The sequence below is a fragment of the Vespa mandarinia genome, chromosome 1 (assembly GCF_050613455.1).
Source record: "Vespa mandarinia isolate Hongniang chromosome 1, ASM5061345v1, whole genome shotgun sequence".
Classification (NCBI taxonomy): Eukaryota; Metazoa; Arthropoda; class Insecta; order Hymenoptera; family Vespidae; genus Vespa; species Vespa mandarinia.
In genome coordinates, this window is record NC_140810.1 from 15277501 (window position 1) to 15301309 (window position 23809).

The window sequence follows — 23809 nt, forward strand, 5'->3', positions numbered from 1 at the left end:
TACGAAGGGCATACGTCAGGCTTTTAATGGTGTCGTCGGCTAATTTGCTTCCTTCGTTGTGCGGTTCGCTCTTGACTCGTGCTTCCTATATATGTAGATAGATACGATATACTTGTAACAGTAGTAGTAATAGTAATAATAATAGTAGTAGTAGTATTAATATTAATAGTAGTAGTGTAGTAGTAGTAGTAGTAGTAGTAGTAGTAGTAGTAGTAGTAGTAGTAGTAGTAGTAGTAGTAGTACCATAGTCGTGAAAATAAAATTATCTCCGTTAAGTAGGCGGCTCGATGGTACGTGCTTGATTCCTACGAGAAAGAAATAAAGAAAGAGAGAGAGAGAGAGAGAGAGAGAAAGAGAGAGAGAGACAGAGAGAGAGAGAGACAGAGAGAGAGAGAGAAAGAGAGAGAGAGTTAAGAAAGGACATATATGAGGATATGAGAAAGAGAGAGAAAGCGAGAGAGAGAAAGAGAGAGAGAGAGAGAGAGAGAGAGATAAATGAAGTATACAGTCATGGTAAGAATGAGAAAGAGAGAAAGATAGATAGATAAGGAGAGTCTCTAGTTGACCCATGACCGGAAGTCGTACGTGCAGACTCGAAGGTCGAGAAGGAGATATTATATCCTTCTTCGAAAGGATCGTAGAAGTATCATAGAAGAGAAAGAGAGACAGAGAGAGAGAGAGAGAGAGAGAGAAAGAGAGAGAGAGAGAGAGTGAGAGAAAGAAAGAAAAAGAGTAGAAGGAACGATAAATCAATGCGTAGGCGTTGCACGCGCATCCTGTAATAATGTGGCGCTTCTTCCTATTTACATACACGTAGGTACATACATACATATTTCCTTTGGTCTGCCGATGTAAATTGATTTCGATCGCGTGCCTGCCAAACCATGCTTACTTGTTTTCTCTTTGTCTCCCTCTCTCTCTCTCTCTCTCTCTCTCTCTCTCTCTCTCTCTCTCTCGTTGAATTTTTTGTCGATATTACAAAAAAGAAAAAAGAAAAAAGAAAAGAAAAGAAAAGAAAAGAAAAAAGAAAGAAAGACAGAATGAAAGCAAGTATGGAAAAAAAGGAAGGACAATTTATTTTTCAAGAATGAAAATAATTTGGCTCTCGTGAAATTTTATTAAAAATATTTCTAAAACGTACAAATTATGATTCGCGTCTTTTCATTTTCCTTTTTTTTTTTTCGTTTCTCTTTTTTATCTTTCGAAATAATTTATCGTTAATTGGACATGCGAAAGATTAGATTAATAATTTGTTAAAAAGGGATAAAAATAATAAATCCTATTATCTATATCTTACAATTAATGTATCAAAAGGAAAGAGAAAGAGAAAGAGAAAATGAGAGAGAGAGTGTGTGTGTGTGTGTGTGTGAGAGAGAGAGAGAGAGAGAGAGAGAAAGAAAAACATTCAAAAAAAGAAAAAGAAGATAGAGAAAATCGGTTCAGGGTAAGGAGAGAAGAAGGAATAAGCAAAGTGACCGTACCGGTCCACGTGTTCATGAAAAACTGGCGAGACGCGTTTGGATCAAGTTGCTCCTTCCTCTCCGAACTATATATTTTCTACAAACGCTTTGCTTCGTGGCAGAGTACTAGAGAGACTTGTTCGAGAACATCAAGTTGAACAGATAACATTTTCTTCATCGATTTACATACATACATATATACATACATGCATACATACATACATGCATAGATAAATGCATATATACATATGTATGTATGTACATATTTACTCCGAGAGATAATGCAAAATTATTATTTTCTCACAATGAAATATAAACAGGTCCGATCATGATCGACGTTGATAACTATTTTTAATTCATCTTCATCGTTGTACGTTCAATTTTCTTTCCTTTTGTTTTTTTCTATGCTATTTAAAAAAAAATAAAAAAGGAAGAGTGCTAGCGGGAGAGAGAGAGAGAGAGAGAGAGAGATAGAGAGAGAGAGAGAAAGAAAAGGGAAGAAAAGACAATTGATGCACGTAGAAAATATACGTGGAGGATTTAATAAAGTGTTAATAAGGAATACCAGAAGCCAAGATAAAATGAAAAAGTATATATGGTAGGTAGGTAGATAGGTAGGTAGTAGGCGAACGGTGGCTGCTAACGACGTAAAATCATTATTTTTCCAGGACGATAACGCTCGAGCGTAATAATTTGAGGAGAGTAGGGGGAGAAAGGGAGAAAAGAGAGAAAGAGAGAGAGAGAATGAAGAAAGGGTTGCTCGCTTGTGCGTTCCTATACGAAGCACAAACGCGTTTCGATACAACCTTTCTCTCTCTCTCTCTCTCTCTCTCTCTCTCTCTCTCTCTCTCTCTCTTTCTCTCTTTTTCTTTCCATCTCTTTATCTATCTCTATCTCTTTCTTTCACGTTATCCCGTACAACGCGTTTACTGTTGGCGCTCAGTGTGATGAAGCACCTACCGGATCATTTGCTCTAATGCAACCGGCGCGAGAGAATCCTCTCATTACGCGAATGAGGAACATTTAGCTGAACACCTAACTGCCATGCCGTTGGCCCTCAGTACAAATTACGATCATGTCTCGATGGATTATGACTCTGATGATCCCTTCTTTTCTTTTCGTTAGATATGTAGAGTGCAAGCATAATGTCTATAGAGAGAGAGAGAGAGAGAGAGAAAATAAAAAAAAAATAAAATAAAACAAAACAAGAAAAGAGAGAATAAAAAAAAAATAAGAAAAAAGAAACGAAAGAGAAAAGGAGAAAGAATAAAAAGTATGTGCGTGTGAGTCTTTTATTTATTACGTTCCTGTAAATACCGGATTTTCATCCATCGGTCGTTCATTAACCAATGAGAAACTTCAATGGCGATTAACTTCTGTAAGTGAGACATTTGGTCTCATCCTCAATTTGCCTTATACCAAACGTCCTCCGCCAATGCGCGATCGTGTAAGTAAAAACCTCGTCGTGATCCATCGTCCAGTGGCAAACTCGTCGAATTAAAGCTTTAACGCCCTGGAGATTGAAGTTACAAGGAATGGTTGCTCTTAATACCAAGAATCTTTTCTCTTCTCTTCTCTCTCTCTCTCTCTCTCTCTCTCTCTCTCTCTCTCTCTCTCTCTCTCTCTGTTCATTTTCTCTTACTTTTCCTTTTCCTTTCTCTTCAATCTCGTGTCTCTTCGTTAAGGTCGAAGGAATACAGAGCAAACAAAAAAAGTCTATTACTTTTCTACTTCGCGAAGTTAAGGAACGATGATTAAATAGAAATATTTCACGAGTCTTTGTACAATCGAGAAAAATATTTATTATTATTAAGACTTAAATATCATCGAGTGGAGAGTAAATTTTTCTTTTTCTTTTTTTTTTTCTTCTTTTTTCTTTCTTTTTTTGGGGGGGGGGGCGGACGAACGATTATCTTAAGACAAAAATTATAATTGAATAATTTCTATCAAAATGAATTTTCTCGTTGTCCTTCTTACATTACTATCTGATATGTATATATAGATTTGTAAAAATAAGTAAATAATAATTTATGTGTTAGATATTTATTATAATAAAAAGAGAAGAAAAAAAAAAGAAAAAGAAAAAAAGAGCCATTTATTTATGAATCAATAGAATAATTTCGAGCATCGATACTCGAGACAAAATGTGTTATATTTTATCCGTCAGAAATGGATTTGTATTACTTTTTTTTTTTTAATATTAAATAATAACGTTGAATCATTTGTACGTGCGTCGGAAGATATTTCAATAGATTTTAATCTCTAAAGGAAGATCTGAATTTGAATTTGATTAATTCGTTTTAGTTAGCTTCTTAGAAGAATAGACAATGAAATAATTAAAAGGATTTTTTTTTTAAACTGTAAAAAGTGTTTTGTAACCTGGTGATACGATATTCTAAGAATCTTACCGATCAGGATTAACTCTTGAGGATATTGCAGGATAAGAACTAACAGTATTATAAGTTAGAAAAGAATAGAAAATTAAATTACAGTGCGGTATGCGTCATCCGCGACTTCCCTGTTCGTTACACGCTCTAATGAATTCTCCTGATGTGTCTCTCATAAATCACCGTCCTCTAGGCGATTAAAACATCAATTTATCTTTGCAACCTCGCTCAAAGGTTACATAATAACGATCACGTTCCGTACGATCAATCTACTTTTGTCACAAGCAATTTTATTTTGCGAATGCATACGCAGGTGAAAGTTGTTTCATACGTGTCACTCATTCATCCTTTTTATTTTCATTGAATATAAATGACATTTCAAAGTAAATACGTCCAATTTTATATTTTTATGAAAGTAGATTCATAATATACACGCGCGCGCGTGTATATGTGTGTGTATGTGTCTGTGAAATATTGTTAATGCAGACAAATATATTACGATCATCAATATTAATTTACGTTATAAAATTTTTACGAAATGGAAAAAAAAAATATATATATATATATAACCAAATGATAAATACGATTAGGTATATTAACTTAAGAACATCTATTAGATATTAATGAATCATGGATTACAAATCGAATGGAAATATATATATATATATATATATAAATAATGGTATATAAAATGTAAAGATAGCGTGTGTGTTAAAATGTACCGGAGTCGTGACTCTACTTCGAGAGATCGTCCAGAAGGATCGGCACGAATGCTTCGTGGAATTCGTGCCTCCATTTTTTTTCTCGGGTCATCGGGTTACCTTCATAATTGCTTATTAAAACGAACACGTTGGTGTGCTCGAAAATAATGTTATCTGTCTAGAATTCGAAGAGTAAGAAGAAGAAGAAAAAGAGAAATATTCTAACCTCGATGACTTTTCAACGATACGATTAGAAATGATTTTCCAAGAGAATTATACTTAGGGAATTTATAGATACGCACGTACATAACTACTTGATCACATTTACCGATGATAATTTATATCTATACTCGAGTAATCCTCAGGTTCATAAATAGAAAATGTTCTGCGTATCAGAAGAGATTTACTTAAGTAAGAAAAATCTTTTTTCTTTTTTTCTTTTCTTTTTCTTTTTTTTTTTTCTTTTTCTCTATTTTTTCTTTTCGATACACCTCGAGAAGATAACCAACGTGAAAATATATTTGTATATCTATAAGTATGTGTATTATATTTATTTAGTGTAAATCAAAAGGTGTTTATATATTATACCGATACCAGTCGTGACCATTTTGTAGTCAATGGCGTTAAAAAAAAGGTACGCCTTGATTTACACCACCTTGAATATTCCCACCTCGAAAAAGCGTGAATTTATATTTACAATCCTTGGAACGAAAATTAAAATAGAGAAGAAAAAAAAAAAAGAAAAGAAAAAAAAAGAAAAAAACGATAAATAAATAAACAAAAAAAAAAAAAAAAAGGAAAAAAGAAAGTATCCAAAATCGTGATATTCATTATTTTTTTGTTCTCTCAATCTTTTCTTTCCATTTCTGTTCCGTTCAAAATGTTCACCTGTAAAAACAAGATATTAGCGAGGCGTCGATAATTGGTAAGGAATTTATCGACACGAGGGAAGAAAAGAAAAAAAAAAAAGAAAAAAAAAAAAAGAAAAAGGAAAAGAAAAAAGAAACTGTTCTAAAAATACGTTTTTTTTTCTCTTTTTTTCTTTTTTTTTTTTAAGTATACTTAATACTTAACATATAAGTTACGAGAGAACACGGAAATTCATTAAGTCTAATCTGGTAGTACGTTAGATAAGGATCATCGAAAGTAGTTGAACTAATGAATTTCTATGGTCCATAGATCATCCGTGGAAGAGAGTGGTATCTTAGGGAATAAAAAATTATGCCCTCGGGCTTACTTTCTATATAGACTCTTAAAGATATTTAAGCGTTAAATTACAACGAAAGGAGACAATCTTCGAAAATAATTCACAAAGTTTTTAATAAATATTATTTATTTGAACAAAATTTTAATAATATCTATCATTGAATTAATTCATCATCGATAAGATTATCAAATGGAGTAACGTTATCTCTCGATATATTAGCCTGATTATTTTTAATTCGATTATTAGAAGATAGATTTTATTAAACGAGAACATCGAACGGATATTAAATGATTTACTACGATACTACGATCTATATAGATCTCCGTAAAGATTTTCTATAAAAATGAAAGGATAAAGAAAGTTTCTATTAAAGGTGAAACATCGTAGCTATTTCCCTCTTTAAAATTTATCTTTCTTTCGCTTTTTCTTATCTCGTTTAATCTTCGACCTATTTTATCGATGGTATTCGAGGTATTTCATCGTTGACATTAATTGATAAAAAAGAACGAAGATAACATTGGAACGTGATACACAAGTTCTGAATGTCGTGTCATCTTTCTTTTATGTATCTACGAAGATTAAAAAAGGAAAAAAGAGACTGTACGAGCTACGACGAGCCTGTTCTTTCTGAGCTTCTCCGAATGACCTTGAACGATCGAGAATATTGTATATACAAAAAAGAAAAAAAAAAAAAAAACAAAAAAAAAAGAAAAAAAAATTTTATTTACATCGGAAAGTAAAAAAAAAAAAATTTTGCAACTTTAAGACAAATTAAAAAATTCTAATCGATTGGTACGCATTTTATAATAGGTCTCAATAAACAATACTAACTTTTTAATAACCCTTTCGGAATGACCTTGATCGAAGTATACGCAAAGTAAATATTCATTTTCATCGATGATTAAAAGTAAAAAGATTCTTTTAACATCGAAAGGTATTTAAATATTCTCAAACGATTGTTATTTATTTTATTTTATTATAAACCGAGAATATTCAATTTCAACTTTATAATGAGCTTTTCAGAATGACCTTGACCGAAGTATATACAAGGAAAATATTCATTTTAATTGGAGAGTCAAAGTACAATAAAATGTTGTTGGTTCGATGAAATATTTGAAAAATTCTTACTCGATTGGTATTTATTTTATTACAGGTTCAAGAGTTAATTACCCTGCTCTTTAATTACCTTTTTAGAATGACCTTGACGAAAGTACATGACAGAAAATATTCATTTTAATTGGAGAATTAGATGAAAAAAAAGAAAAAAAAAAAGAAAAAAAAGAAAAGGAAAAGAAAAAAAAGAAAGCAAAAAAAGAAAGATTGTAAATTCGAGAAATATTTAAAAATATATACTCCATTGATATTTTTACTTTATTAGAGGCTCAAAAAGTATCTTCTATCATCATTTTTCAATGACCACGCCCATTTCCTATGGTCAGAACACGCCACATATCGAATTATTTTCAAAACGCATTTTGACAAATACAATGTAATCCAGTTAACGATCACGTAACATTTAATATTTTTACAATTCAATCATTAGAAAAAAAATTCATTGTCAAAAGAGATACGATAAGTATGATCGTAACGTGAAACCTATTTCCCATCTAATAATTGGCGGGTATAGTAGGTCGATTTATAAAAAAAATTTTCTATTTAATGGTTATATTAGATGCTCTCATTACAGATTGAACTATTAAAAGGGAGAGGAGAAGAGAGATTAAAATTTTGATATTGATTCGTTTATTTCATCGAGACATCTATTATTCGATATATCCTCGTTAGAGACGATCGTTTCTATCGGTTTCCCGAATAATCAAGAAAAAGCAGAGAGAAAGAGATAGATAAATACATAGAAAAAGAGAGAGAGAGAAAGAGAGAGAGAGAGAGAGAGAGAGAGAGAGAAAACGGAACTATTTCAAGATCATAAACCAATCTCGCAAATATATCGTTGTAAAGGATCGTTAACCGAAGAGTTACCCTCGCATAAACTATTCGGTATTTATGATTTCGAAAAAGAGAGAAAGGATGAGAGGAGGGAAAGGAGGAGGAGGAGGAGGACGCGTGTAATGTAGAAAAATATTACAAATGTTCTAATAATCCAACCAAGAAGGTGCGCCATGAAACTCTCGATCGAAGAATTTAATCTAACTCGAGAGAGTCCGACTAACAACTACTACTACTATTACTACTACTACTATTACTATTACTATTATTACTATTACTACTAGATTTTCTTGTTTCATTTCGAAAGTAGGAAGACTTACATTTATTAAATTGACCACAGTAATAATTACGGGCGAGTAACGCGTGCCTATCTAGCTTTCCATTTCTTCGTGACCAACGTCGTAATCTTATTCTATTTTTATTTTTATTTTTTCTTTTTTTTTTTTCTTTTTTTTTACTTTTTTTTGCAATTTTTTCTTTCTTCCTTCCTTTCTCCTTTCTTTTCTTTTTTTTTTTCCTTTTTCCCTCCCTTATTACACAGCTTCGAACGATCGATTCCAATTCAATTTTTATTTAACGTTCATTGAAAAGAAAGATGTATTAAAAGGGGAAAGTACCAATGCAAAGAATAACAAAATTACAAATCTCTGGTCATAATAATCAAACGTTCAGTGAAATAATAATAATAGTAATAATAATAATAATAATTAATATTTATTATTAATAATAATAATTATTATTATTATTATTATTATTATTATTATTATTATTATTATTATTATTATTATTATTATAATTAAAGCGTGATCGCGATTATGTCAGAAGTTTGTAAGAAAATTATTCTTGACATACACGTCTGTACGATTCTTGTAATTACTAGGGCGTATTCCGAGATATTTGTTGATGATGATGATGATGATGATGATGATGATGATGATGATGATGACGATGATGACGATGATGATAAAAATGATAATAATGATATTTCGTTATATGTACGTTCGCGAAACGAAGAAATAAAAATTATAACAATTCGTTTGAATTATTTCATTCGATTTTCTAAGATTTCTCGAGAATCTGCCATCGGAACAGATGTTGCGTGTGCATCACATATGGCGAGACACGCGACGACGGAGTCCGTGTCTGATCTCACCTGCTTTGCTCTCGGCAAGGGTGGCCGATTATCGAGAAGGCATGCCAAGAGAAAGAGAGAGAGAGAGAGAGAGAGAGAGAGAGAGAGAGAGAGAGAGAGAGAGAGAGAGAGAGAGAGAAAGAGAGAAAGAGAAAAAAAAGGAAAAAAAATAAAGAAAAGAAAAATTATTCAGCATGAAAAGATTGGTATTTGAAAAAGATTCAATGATTTGGTAAAATATTTCAAATAACATACGTAGATAAATCCATAACTACTTATTCTTACATATTCATACATTCAAAGTAACAAATCAAGTTCTAACGAGTAGATCATACATATATATAGATATATAGATTATATATATATATATATATATATATATATATTGATATAATATATGGTATATAACATATAATATATATAAAATATATATATATTGTATTATAATCATATTAATATATATTATATTATATTAATAATAATAGTATAATACTAGTCATTATTATTCGTTATTATTAATCATTAAAATATATAATATAATATTAATATATATATTATTAAATTATATATATATAAAATATATATATATAATATATATTACATATAACATATATTTATATTATATATAATATTAATATATATTATATTATATTAATAATAATAATATAATACTAATCATTATTATCCGTTATTATTAATCACTAAAATATATAATATAATATTAATAAATATATTATGAAATTATATATATGCATACACACACACACACACACATACGCGCGCACACACACACACACGTCTTTTTATGAGTCTCTCGTTCGTGGACGATAAAAAGTATAAATAAACGTGCAAAACTGGCGAAGGTTGAACGACTATAGTTTTATCGTTGTATTTCTTTCACTCTCTTTCTCTCTCTCTCTCTCTCTCTCTCTTCATTCTTATCTTCCTTTTTTTCCCTTTCATTCTTTCCCTTTCTTTTTTCTTTTTATTCCTCGAGAAGCCGATTAAAGCGTTCATAGAGCTAGTCTCACGGGTAATTAGTTCTCAGGGAGTTGATTTAAACGACGACGCGTCGGCTTCTAACTAGAAAGTCGGCACTTTAACGCGTCCATCCAAGATTATCTTTATTATTCTTTTTCTTTTCTTTTTTGCTTTTTCTTCCTTTTATTACTATTATTATTATTATTATTATTATTATTTACGAGGAGCTGATAAAGAAATTACGATAATTCTCTGTCAAGCTTTTCCAATAGCTAAGCGGAATATACATTACCACCAAATGGGTCGAGTCTAACGATAAATACTGGGGCTGGTTTATCGTGAGTTATACGATATACCACGTGCAATTTCTCGAATAAGTTTAAAGAAACTTGTAATACTCGGAAAGAAATTTTATCGACCCCGTCAGAAGATTTTTAAGAGTACACGATAATACTTCTATCGTTCTTTTAATCGAGTATACGAGGAGATATGACATAAATCTTTATGATTAAGTTAATATAAAGATCTCGATGATTTTTCATCGATTAAGAATCTTGTTTCTTAACAAGGAAGTGAAGGTCAACGTGTTCGATGTTAATCATTCATTTGTGTCTTTCTATTTTTCTTTCTTTCTTTCTTTCTTTCTTTCTTTCTTTTTTACTGTTTTTTTCTTTTTCCTTTTTTTTTTTTTTTTAAACTAAACCAAATCAACCTATCAAATAAAAATCGATTTTTGTTAATTAAGTATTAACATAAAATCGTGATATGCGATATCACTATTATTAATGATATTCAAACATCGTTAATTTACATAGCGCATGCTTTCAAGCAAAACTCGATATCATATCGTATATATAGAATTTTTAATAGATTAAGATTTAGTTTTGTAACAGGAAGTATCAGTATTAATCGTTTATTTTTGTCTTTTTTCAGTAATTAAAATGATTAATTACATACATATCGATAATTATTAGAAACATAATCACGATATATATATATATATATATATATATATATATATATATAAACAGACACACATACACATACACACATTTACACGCATATATATGCTATTATCATTATTACCAGTTATTAATAACATAGATCATTCCTGTATGGAACAGTAATTATCTAAGATAATCATCCACGATATAATCAAACTTATTCTACTAATAACATAGTCTTTATTAACTTGTAAAGTTAATAATGATACAATGAAATAATACATTCTCAGTTGCTTTCGTAGATCCTTTCTAGATTTGTTTTTTGCTCTTTGAAATGAACAAAAAGAAAAGAAAAGAAAAAAAAAAAGAAAAAAAAAAAGAGAGAAAAAAAAAGAAAAGGAATGAAAAGAAGGAGTAGGAAAAAAGAAGGAAAGAAGAGGAAAGGGGAGAAAAAGAAAAGGAAAACAATTCGACGAATCTTCGATGAAGCCTCCTATACTACAAAGAAAATATAATAAGAACAGGTAGCAGTTACGCTGTGGTTAGCGAATTAAAAGGGACGAGTAACGGCGCGAGAAAAGATGAACGTTAAGGTTTTAGGCTCCTACATCATCCTTGGTGGAGCTCCCCCTCTGCGTGTTTGGCTTCCCAGGGAGAAGTACTCTCTCTTTCTCTTTCTCTCTCTCTCTCTCTCTCTCTCTCTCTCTCTAACGCGTATATAGTCATGAGGCTCCTTTGCCACGAGACCGGCACGGCGCTGGCTCCGTTTAAAATAAGCTAAAAGAACGGAAGATGTGCGTAACTGTACGGTCCGATCTAGAGCGCCGATCTCCGATCTCCGACCGGTATTTATTTCCACGATAAGTCATTCTGGCATCGACGCGTTATATTCTCTCTTTCTCTCTCTTTCTCTATCTATCTGTGTCTCTGTCTCACGCTCTCTCCTTTTCTCTCTTTATTTTTCTTTTTCTTTTGATCACACGAATGCTACCACGGCTACTTTCAAAGGCTAACACAACAGCATCACAAACCAAGACTATGTTTCTCCAACTCGATTTAACTCATACTCTATTTTCGATATGAGTAATCGTTTTTACACTTTATTACGTCAAACAATGAATTTTATTTTAATATATCGCTCGTGTGTAAATTTATTTACTTTCTCATTATCATTTCATTATTATTCACAAAATATTTTACGTATACGTCGATCTATTATTTATCAATGATTTATCGTCGTTTCCGTTTTTTCTTTTTTCTTTTTTCTTTTTTTTTTTTTTTTTTTTTTTTGTTAAAATCGTATCACAATAAAAGAAAGAGTAAGTTTGCAAATAGCTCTTAAAAATCGTAGGATTTTACATTGATGACGTCGTTTTTCTCGAGATTAACGTCACACTCTTCGTTTCGTTTTCTTTTTCTTTCGGGAAAATTGCGTCTTTTAAAACATAAAAAAAAAAAAAAAAAAAAAAAGGAAAAAAAAAGAAGCTTAGTTTCAAGAGCAATCGTTGACACGAAAAGAATATCCTTTTTTTTTATTTTTGTCTTAAGAAAATCAATTACAATCATTTAGCTACTCGTTCGTTCTTTATCCGTTCGAACGAACAGTATCTATCATCAAAATCATTAAAGAATTGTTTATCGAAGAAATTTCTTATGTAAAAAATCAAATTGTTTTCGTTTAAATGTGTCGTATCAGCGTAACATTTCATTCCCATTCATCGCTCATTATCCTTTCACCATCACAATAATTCTATTGTTAATCCTATAAATATATATAATTATTACGTATATGCGTGATCTCGATAATATCGAGATAAGAATTCGATATAACGACGACGAAGATAATGACGATGATGATAATCGAAGAGAAAAAAAAATATTGATCTTTTGACCATTATGCATGCTACGTAAAAAATATTTTTTGCATCACAATAAACCAAATAAATATTTAGTTGGTCTTACTTAAAGAAACACCCTGTATATATATATATATATATATATATATATATATATATATATATATATATATTGTCGCATATTACATTGTAACCTTATAGAGTGAGAAGGAATTACACAGGTAAAGAGAGAAGATCGAGTTCTTAAAGGTATTATACACGCTAATCTGCTGACACTGACAAAGAATTCTTAATGGAATACAGCTAATCCTTTAGACGTTTGAGCTCCGCGAACACGTATATCGCATTAACCTTAGAGACATTCTCTTTTTCTCTATATATATATATCTATCTATCTATCTATCTATCTATCTATTTATCTGTCTTTCTTTATGGTAATTAAAATATTTCTCGGTCAATCTTGTCCAATGAAAGATATTCAACAACAATTCTAACGGGATCGGAGAAAGAAAATAAATGATTAGAAAATATCGACGGAAAGACGACGGGAATTATTTTTTGTGATTACTTTTAAAAGAAAAAAAAAAAAAAAAAAAAAAAAGGAGAAAAAGAAAAAGATGAAGAAGAAGAGGAAGAGGAAGAAGAAGAAGAAGAAGAAGAAGAAGAAGAAGAAGAAGAGAAGGATGATAGAAATAATGAGTATCGTGCTAAGAATATTCTTACCGTTTCAATAGTCGTTCTCGTCTCTCGAACATGACGTACATCGTTTCATCCTTCTTCCACGTTTAAGGAGACGCTTGTCGTCTCGCACGAACGACGAGAAATCGTTTCCGTCTAGTTCAAAGAGTCGAAAGTCTAAGCTCGATCAGATCGATCGCATAATAGGTTGCCTTTCTCGACAAGGTTGACATTCTCATACACGAGTCTTCTTTTTACATCGTAAAAATGTAAAACATTAAGGTTGTTCATCCATTCCCTCCCCTCTCCTCCCATCTCCCTTTTTATAATTTACATTTATCGATTTTTATAAACAAGCTCTCATTTAGGTTTAATTTAAAATTTCGCGTTTTTTTTTTCTTTTTTATCGAAATTTTTCAAGAAGCATTTTATTTCTTTGAAAGACAAAAAATTGTATTAAAAAATGATACTTGTATTAAAAAAAATATATATATATTTTTTTTTGTAATATCTTTTTTCTTTCCCTATTTCTTTTCTTTTCTATAAAATAAAACGAAACAAAATAAAATTAATCTTAATTAAAGTCATTAAATTGATTAAATTGATTAGAATCATATATTGAATAATACCGGACGAATGATTGTATATTTCGATCTATTTTCAAAATCTTTTCAATCAAATTCTAATTGAACAGTACTGTCATTTTATATTTTCAACAAACCACGCAAGCGTATATTCCATTCTCCGTTTGTTTCGTCTAATTCAAATTTTGTCCATACATGTCGCTAAAGTGACACAATGCTTCGAGCAAAAGGTAATGAACAACGTTATCTCTTTCTCTCTCTTTCTCTGTATTGCACAATCTATCTGTCTATTTATCTAACTATCTAACTATCTATCTATCTCTATCTCACTTTCTTTTATACAGTAAATGGACAGAATAAACGTACGATGATCGTGCGAATAGAAACGCGAATGGACTCGATTTCAAAGTCGACTTCGACTTGGCTACGTCAAACGACATTTATACCCACCCTCGTATAAGGTTAATCCACCGAGTGGAAGGATCACGAAGAGAGCATTAAATCTCGATGTCTCTCCTTAAGAGCGAACGTATAAAACGACGAGGTAAGGTCACCACCGCTTTCAGGGGCCCTTCTTTGGTGTCGTTACTCCTCCTACGGAACACGATTATCGTGTTTTATGCTTCTCGCTGAATCAAGGATAATAAATCGAGATCAAGCGAGAGCTCGAATTATTATGAGCTTATAAAAAAAAAAAAAAAAATAGATAAAAAAAAAAGATCAATTAAGGCCGAGGTATTAAACTTCGAGTGCTCGTTTTTTTTTTTTTTTTTTTTTTTTTTTTTAATCATCGAAATATCCTGTACATGGATTTACGCCACGTCCTTCGATTTCGATTTAATTTAATTATAAAATAATAATGATAATAACAATAATAATAATAATAGTAATGAATTAATATAAAATTGGAAATATTTAAAATTTATTATTATATAAAATTCTAATAAAAATTTGAAACAAGTAATGAAACTTGGACGCGTCATTAAGATTGAATTTTAGTTTAATAATAATTCGATAATTTTTAATCTATGAGAAAATGTATGAGGAACTTTTCTTTTTTTTTTTTTTTTTTTTACTTTTTATTTCTTTTTAATTAAACTCAGATAAAAGAATCGCAATACGTAGGTATTGCGATACTTATTTATGATGTAATAATTATCGGAAAAATTTTGGAAACAATTTGTAACAATAAAAAAAAAAAAAGATTAAAAATTGTCAAAACAAAATTTCAATACAAATTGAATCTAAACGTATACGCAATGAAACTTAAAAGTTCTCGATGCCATTAGAAAATTGTTATTTTAGTTGAATAATAAATTCGATAATATTAAAATCTATGAGAAAATCATAGAGTACTTTTTTCTCTTTATTTTTTTTTTTTTTTTTTTTTTTTTTTTTTTTTTTTTTTTTTTTTTAATTATTATTACTATTATTATGATTTCTTTTTAATTATACACACACGTATAATTAATACGTAAATATCGAGTGTATAGTTAAATATACACACAGTAACAAGATTTCTCCTATCCATTTTAAAGTGGCAAAAGATATAGATCTCGTTTTCTCGAAGGGTATTATCGCGTGTCCCGTATATCTTGTCACGGAGAGTCTCGTCGATCGACAAGCACGACACACATCATCGTCCTCCCCTTCAACCCAGGTGTACCACCGGACTACGACGTCCAAGTGTCGTCTTACATACGCATTTACGCGTTATACGCCTTACGTGAGGGAACAAAAAGTATTTCATGAGAACATGTTACGCGTAAGGCGTTATATTGAATCACGAAGTAACGGTGTGCCGCCCTCCCCTATGCCCCCCGCCTCCCCCCTCTCCCCCCACGTTGATCTCTTGGCACTTAACGTTATTGCATTTCATGGACGAGCTCCGCTTCATTTAGAATCTAAACGAACTGAAAAAACTTTTTTCTCTTTCTTTCTTTCTTTCTTTTTTTTCCCCTTACTAACCTGGCCCTTCCCTCCTGCTGTCTACACCGTCCCTCCTCCACCTACCCTTCCAGTTTACTCGACATCTTTTAATACTAGCGATATTCTTGTGAAAGACGTTCGATTAAACGTCAGGGTCGACCGACGGAGCTTTCTTCAGCTACTTTAATGAGAAGAGAAAACACGATTCATCCTTAAATGTTAAGTGGAAACGCGCACGCAAGAAAAGAAAAAAAAAAAAAAGAAAAAAAAGGAAAAAAAAAAAGAAAAAGAAAAAGAAAGAAAAAGAAATGAAAAAAGAAAAAGAGAAAGAAAAAGAAAAGGATAAAAGACGTCCACGAGTATAACGAGCGAAATTTCACTTCCTTCGTCGTCGTAATACGTTTTATTTGAGATACTAATAAAGAGGCATAGACGCAATTAAGAAATTTTTTTCCTTTCTTCTTCTTCTTCTTCTTCTTCTTCTTTTTCCTTTTGCTTTCCTTCTTTTTTTTATTCTTCCTTTTTTTTCTGTTTAATCTCTTTATTAATTAAAATTACGAAAGAGAGTTAAGATCTTGTTATTTTGAATGGTATGAAATTATTAAAAGGTTTTGAATAATCAAGCGCAATTTCAATTTTCAACAAAATAGATTTTAACGCATAACTCATCCGAAAGAGAAAGAGAAAAAGAAACAGAGAGAGAGAGAGAGAGAGAGAGAGAGAGAGAGAGAAAGAGAGAGAGAGAGAAAGAGAGAGAGAAAGAGAGAAAGAGAGAATGAGAGGTAAAATAGAAAGAGATCCTTCTCGATTAATTAAGTGTGGAAATGAAAGACCTTACTCTTTGCCAATCCCAGAAACGTACGAATCACCGTGTCGGATAATGGCAGTCGATTAAGTTTATCCGTCGAGTACCTACACGTTGGTACTATCCTCTCTCTAGTCGACGAATAAGTATAGCCGTCGGAGAGAAACTTAATTATGCACTGTAAAGTAACTACGCATGGTTATAGATATATATTAATATATATATATATATATGTGTTCGTAAAATGTCGAGGGGTTGAAGTCAGGTAACGTCTATGGTGTCATCCTTCTCGTTAGAAACTGTAATATCTCATTCGTGAAATATGAAAAAGTATAATAGTTTGAGAAGAAGAAAAAAAAAAATGATTGGATCGATATGTCAATCGTATTAATTAGTTTAACGAAAAAAAAAAAAAAAAAAAAAAAATAAACAATGCAAATTTTTCTTGATAAAGAAAAAAATCGATCATACAGATCGTTCTTGAATAAAATTTATAATTGGTAAGAGATAAATTTCATTAATTAATTATTCTTCTCTTCATTCCTTTTATCTTATCTCACCTTTCTCTTATATTTCTGGATATAGTGTTACATTTTTTTTTTCTTTTTTTTTTTCTTTTTTTTTTTTTTTTCTTACGATCACATGATATATAGTAATACAATTATTTCCTTTGGTTGTTGTTCCTCGACAGGATGCATCAACCATTATCCGTAAAACTTTCGAACGTACGAAGCCTTTTAATGATTCTTTGGCCGTCGCCGAAGGATGTAAAGGTCGGTCGTTCATTAAAGTTCCGCGGGGTAGGTTTTGTTCTTATTAAACAGGTGCGCAAGTGTTCGCAGCCTTTGGTACGGACATCCGTCCTCTTTCGTCGGCGATCTCTTCTCGATCTTTGCATCTCTAGCGGAACTCATCTTCGCGGCGAATACTCGTCGGTCGTTAATAAAGCTGAAGTAATGACTTGCGTTGATTAACTCTCTTCTTTTATCGACGTCGAACCTCTTAGTAAGAGAACACGCGAATATATTTTTCATTTAGTTAAGTTCTTATTTAGAACATAATCACGAAAAAGGAATTTTTTTTCTAGCAAAGATTTTTCTATCCTTTATAAAATTATTATTTTTTATATAATCCAAGATTTTAAGCTCGACTTTATAATTTTTAAATATATTTTCCTTTTTTTTTTAACGTAGAATATATTGACATCGTAGAAAAGGAAAGTTCACACTGGAAAAAAAAAAAAAAAAAAAAAGAAAGAAAAAAAATCACAATATTTTCACCATGAAATCGATTAACTTTTGTTCCGAACAATTTTTCTCAAAAATGCCGTCTTCTTGTAATCAAAATTTCTAACGCTGTATTTTGAACATCCCCCTATACGTATATTACAATATAGTATTATTATTCTATATTAAGTTTAACTTAGACTTAAAAAAAAAAAAAAAAAGAAAAAACAAAAAAAAAATAAATAAACAAAAAAAAAAGAAGAAACATTAAAAACGTCGCATATCAATTAAATAAATAACTTTACAATGATGAAATGAAATAAGATTTAAAAAACACAGATATCCAGTATATAATTTATATAGAATTATAATTTCCTAATATGGTATTGACATAGTGACATACTGACTTATATAAATTTTTGAAATTTAGTCGACTCGATCGAATGAACGTAAACAATTTCATTCGGCTATCACTATTTTTACTATTATAAACAGACGTGCTATCGAAATGATGAATGGAAATATTTGTAAGACGATATCTTCAAAACCAAAGGTCGTAGAGATATGAAAAAAAAAAAAAAAACCCCAGATCATTTTAAAGAAAAAATTCTTCTTATCTATTTACAACGATATCATCGATACAATAAGAACGATTTCGTATAGACGTTTATCGTAAACACAGTAATATATTCGATAAAAATGATTTTCTCGTAAATTGTAACTTTTAAGAAATTATTACTACATTATTACTAAATCATTACTATTATTTTACGATATTACTTATAACACATATATCTTTAGTTAAAAATCTTATATATTTACGATATATTCATTGTGTTATTAAAGTAAATTCAAACAATTAATATAATATAAATGTATATATCTACAATATAAATTGTATTGTACAATGAGTTTATTATTAATATCAAATAAATAGTTGATATTGATTAGAGAATTTCAAATAAAATCATATATTAGTCATTATAAACTGAAATAGTACTAAAGATAATACTATCTAAACATGTAATTAGTATGAAAAAGTAGAAATGAATCGCGAGGTTATTCCTTTCAATTATCTAAAAGTAGTAGGTTATCAGAGCAGGCAAATCACAGATTAGATTCTAATTTCTTTTTTTTCTTTTTTCCCCTTTCCGCAAGCAACATGGTAGAAAAGTTAATACGCAAATACACGAAGGAAATAGCAAAACCCAAGGAACACCACATCTTTACCTGTGGTATATCTACCTAAGTATTCTAGACAGTCCAGCGAAAGCTATCACGGCCAATTGCAAAACGTTTTTGCCACAAGAAAGGTGACTGCTGTGGTGGCTACGATACATTATATACATACATACACACATACATATACATATATATCCATATAACTTAGTATCTCTGAGGTACATATATACGTATTATAACTGTGTATGTGTGGGTAGACGTATGTATGGTAGAATACGTAGTTATCTAGCAGTAAGTCAGTATATACGATTAGCCATACGATTTACGGTAATTGGACTGATTTTAATGACTTTTGAATTATCGTCGCCACGAATCATCTCTTTCTTTATCTCCATCTCTCTTTCTCTGGTCGCATTTCCTTTCTCTATCTATTTACTATCAATCTAACAATCTATCTATCTATTTATCTATCTATCTATTTATCCAAAATCTTTTTTTGTTTTTATTTCTTTCATTATTTCACGTATATTATGAAATTTCTATTATTAAGCTTTTACAATTTACAAACTAATTTTCATTTATTACGTACGCATCGCAAATCATCATCTGGCTGGAGACATTAAATGATTCGCTTTCTCTCTTTCCCTTTTTTTTTGTTCTTTTTTTTCTTTTCTTTAACATTTTACCTCAGCTCGAATTGGATATGTCCGTTCTTTTTTCTTTTTTTTTTTTTTTTTTTTTTTAATTTTCTTTTTTATTTTTCCTATTTTGTAATAACGTTGGCAACATCACGTCACGGTCTTTTATCTTTTTCATTTGGATTCTAAACATTACGGATGTCTGTATATATATGTATATGTATGTATATATTTTATATGTAATAAAAGTGTACATATACAATAAATAGTAATAATCATAATAGTTGTAGTGGTTTTTGTTGTAGTTTTTAATATTATTTAATTTTAATATTACATTATATAATTTTATATTACATTATATAATTATATACATAAATATATATATATATATATATATATATATATATATATATATGTGTGTGTATGTGTGTACGAGGACGTAGAGAAAAAAGTCATTTGCATTTTCAAAAGTGAAAGACTCGTCCCATCTTGACATACATATGCAACAGAGACGCTCTTATTGACGAAGATAATCTTTGTATTAAACAAGCGATTTTAGTTTACGTGGTAACTCGTCCATAGTTATTACACCTTTCGGCGGTAAATTTCAATATAAATATATACACCATATATATAAAGATAATACCCGATCGATACGCGACTAGTTTAAAATTTTATCATGATATGGATAAAATAATAATATTAATGACGGAGCTTGGTGATAATGTTCATGATTATAACCGATGATGATAATACCGATCAGTATACCGATCATGTAAAATATTCATGGATCAATGAACTCAAATTTAGCTGAAAATATTTTTATTTATATTATTTTCTCTCTCTATTTATATATATTAATCATTTATAATGATATGTAAATTTTAAGTCACAAACTCATATATCTGTCATTTCATTTTTTTTTTTTTATACTTAGTATTGCATATATTATAATAATACTAATACAAGTTTTAGTATATTTATGTATTAGTACCGATATAACTATAAATTATTACTAACTATTATTATTATTATTGTTATTTAGTTCATGGTATGATGGTATGAATTCTGTATTTTCTTTTTTTTTGTTTCCTTATAGTCAACAAAAAAATTGAGTTATAGGTTTAATAAATTCTATTTCTCTTGACAATGTTTCATGGAATCCGTTCAATATTATACTAGTAAAGAGGACGATGTCACCAACCTGTTTTTAAAGCATTCTACGAGTCGTACAAACGTTATGGTAAAGAGTTAGTATAGTTATTCACGAACGGTTCGCGATCTAACGCACACGTATGGCCGATTTTTTACAGACTGACAAGAAACGTTTCAGCGTTTTTCTTTACACTTTCTCCTAATTAAAATTTATTGTCTAGTTACGGCAATATAGCGGTACGATCGAGCTCATCATTAAAATAACAACGTACTAGAATATATTTTTCAATATAAAACGAGTATTATTAAATTGTTATTCGCCTTTCAATAATATACAATTAAATTATGGCGAACAATTAATGGATAAGCTTATAAATAATATCATAAATTTTTGTTAATCAGTACCAATTGATTTGGACGACTATTACCAATTGATATCAACTGAAACAAGATAGATAATGAAAAGACAAATGGAAGATAATAAATATCTATTATTAGATTGCCTATTAAGTAAGGAATTTTCAATTAAAAAAAAAAAAGAAAAAAACAAAAAAAAAAGAACACTCTACAGTGTTGTTCCTTTGGATGTAAAATGTTAAATGTTTCCAATAAAAAATATTATAACAATATTATTTATATATTTAGATGTAAAAATTACCGGTACATTTTTTCAATACAAAATACAACAGTGCTTTTTTTATTTATCTTGATATGAAAATGCTAAATATTTTCAATAAAAACAACAACAACGAACAAAAAAAAGTAAGAAAAACGCGTTATTTATTTAGATATAAGTTAAAAAAAAATTTCGACATTACTTATCGATACAATCCAATATTTATAAGAAGGAAATTCATTCGTTCGATAGATCAAATAAAAAAAAATAAAAGTTTCAATATTAAAATGGTTTGATGAAATAGAAAAAAGAAAAAAAAAGAAAAAATAACTATTATATATATATAAATATTAATTATATTATAAATATATATATAAATATTAATTATATTATAAATATATATAAAAAAAATAATATTATTAATATATATATATATATATATATATATAAAAGTAGATAATTATAGATAATTACAGATAATTATAAATATAAAAAAAAAAAACTCATGAGTTTAACGACAATGGTATGGTTACGAGATACGAATAAGATAATTATAAAATACGAATAAAATCATGAGATAGTAATATAACAATAAACATTGAAATAATAACAAAACAATTTCATTAGTATCTTCGACACCTATCTAACGTGTACTAAATCAGACGTAATACCGGTTATCTATCTATTTACCATTATAAAAGTATCTATATATCTATCTATCTATCTATCTATCTGTCTATCTATAATCGTTTAAGTTTATTGGATATTCCCGTTTGGTTTAAAGTCTTCTTCGTTATCTTTCAACATCTAAGAACGCAAGTAAGACTATCGTCTTGAGCTGTGAGCACTTTGAACGTGGAGTATGAGAGCATGCTGTTCTCTGCCATCTTTCATGGTTGGTGGGAGAAGCACACCAGTCAAACTGGTATCATTGTTCCAGTCGCACACCAACGTATACACACATATGCATATCGAACGTGCCCACGTACATACATATTATGGACCGGCTTTGAGAAACATCGCACAGCATCATCCATCGGTGGGTTCTCGGTCTGGCGCCTTCGACGAACAATTCGCTAAATTCGACTTTTACGAGCTTGATTTTCTTAACATATTGTAAATCAAAAATAAATTGGATATTCGTTATTTAAAATGAAATAAAAAAAGAAAAGGAAAAAAAAAATATATATATATATAATTCTTCTTTTTCTTTTTTCTTTTTTTTTTCTTTTTTTTTTTTTTTTTTCTTTCATAATGAACCCCAAAAATATCAACGAGCTTCGTAACAATTTTATATTGTCGATAATGTGTGATTTTAATATGAAAGTTTTATTTTTGTGAAAAACAAAAAAAAGCATTCTTACGTCACCTTTAAATTCAAAATAAGTTATTCAAAATTCAAGATAAAGATATTACGTTTATTCGGTGAGCAAAAAAGAAGTACCTTTTTTTTTCTGTCTTTCTTTCTTTTCTTTCTTTTTTTTCTTTGACGATGCACCCCAATGACGTTGTTGTCGGTAAATTTTAACAATCTTATCGCCGATAAAACGCACTTTTTATATCTACGATTTATCCGAAAAATACTTAGCAAAAGTGTCGCTACATAAATTGGTATAATTGAATCGTTAAAAAATATTCTTTATGATATTTCGAGTGTTAAATTCGGATTGTTGGTAAAGTAAGTATCTTTAATTATTTTCAAAAAAAAAAAAAAAAAAAAAAAAAAAAAAAAAAAAAAAAAAAAAGAAAAGAATCAAAGGAAGATATCAAAGATCTCTGAAGCGTTACTTTTCTTTTTCACCTGTTTATATTCTTTTTCCTTAGGAACGTACCGAATCTCTATATCTCTGTGTGTGTGTGTGTGTGCACGTGTGTCTATACTTACATATTACATTCATATATATATATATATATATATATATATATATATAAAAGTTTAAAATATTTATTAAGATCGAGGCAACGGTCAAGAGTATTTGCATAATTTTCGAATTAAAAGCAGTAGAGCTGTAAGAATTACGGAGACGTCTCAATTTCAATATACAATCGGTCCGACTCGATATACCTTAGCTCGATCTACGATGGTTCTTTTTTTACAACCGGTCGAGCAATAAAATCTTATCGAAAGATGCTCGTAAAACGAGAGTAGTCTTGGATCTTTCTCTCTCTCTCTCTCTCTTTCTCTCTCTCTATATATATATATATATATCTCACACACACACATACAGTCTTTCTTTTTTTTCTTTCTCTTTTTTTCTCTTATCGTCATTCACAAGTTCTACAAACTTTGTTAGAATGCTTTTTCCGTAAGTCTATAAAGAAAGAAAGTAAAATTGGTCGTTTCTTTCCTTTTCGGCATTGTATACAGGACATAATATAAC

General features: G+C 29.8%; 1 protein-coding gene across 9 annotated transcripts in view; it reads right to left on the reverse strand.

Annotated features, from left to right (window-relative positions):
• Positions 1–23809, reverse strand: part of dgo (ankyrin repeat domain containing protein 6 diego) — a 131026-nt gene that overhangs the window by 59425 nt on the left and 47792 nt on the right. Inside the window, exon 1 of one of the 9 annotated variants that reach the window (XM_085658323.1) lies at positions 1–27. This exon is cut by the window's left edge and continues 48 nt beyond it. The exons of the other annotated variants lie outside the window; for them this stretch is intronic. Coding sequence (XP_085514449.1) covers positions 1–12 — 12 coding nt within the window. The 5' untranslated portion in view covers positions 13–27. Of the gene's footprint in view, positions 28–23809 lie in introns of those variants that run through there. 9 annotated transcript variants of the gene reach the window in all.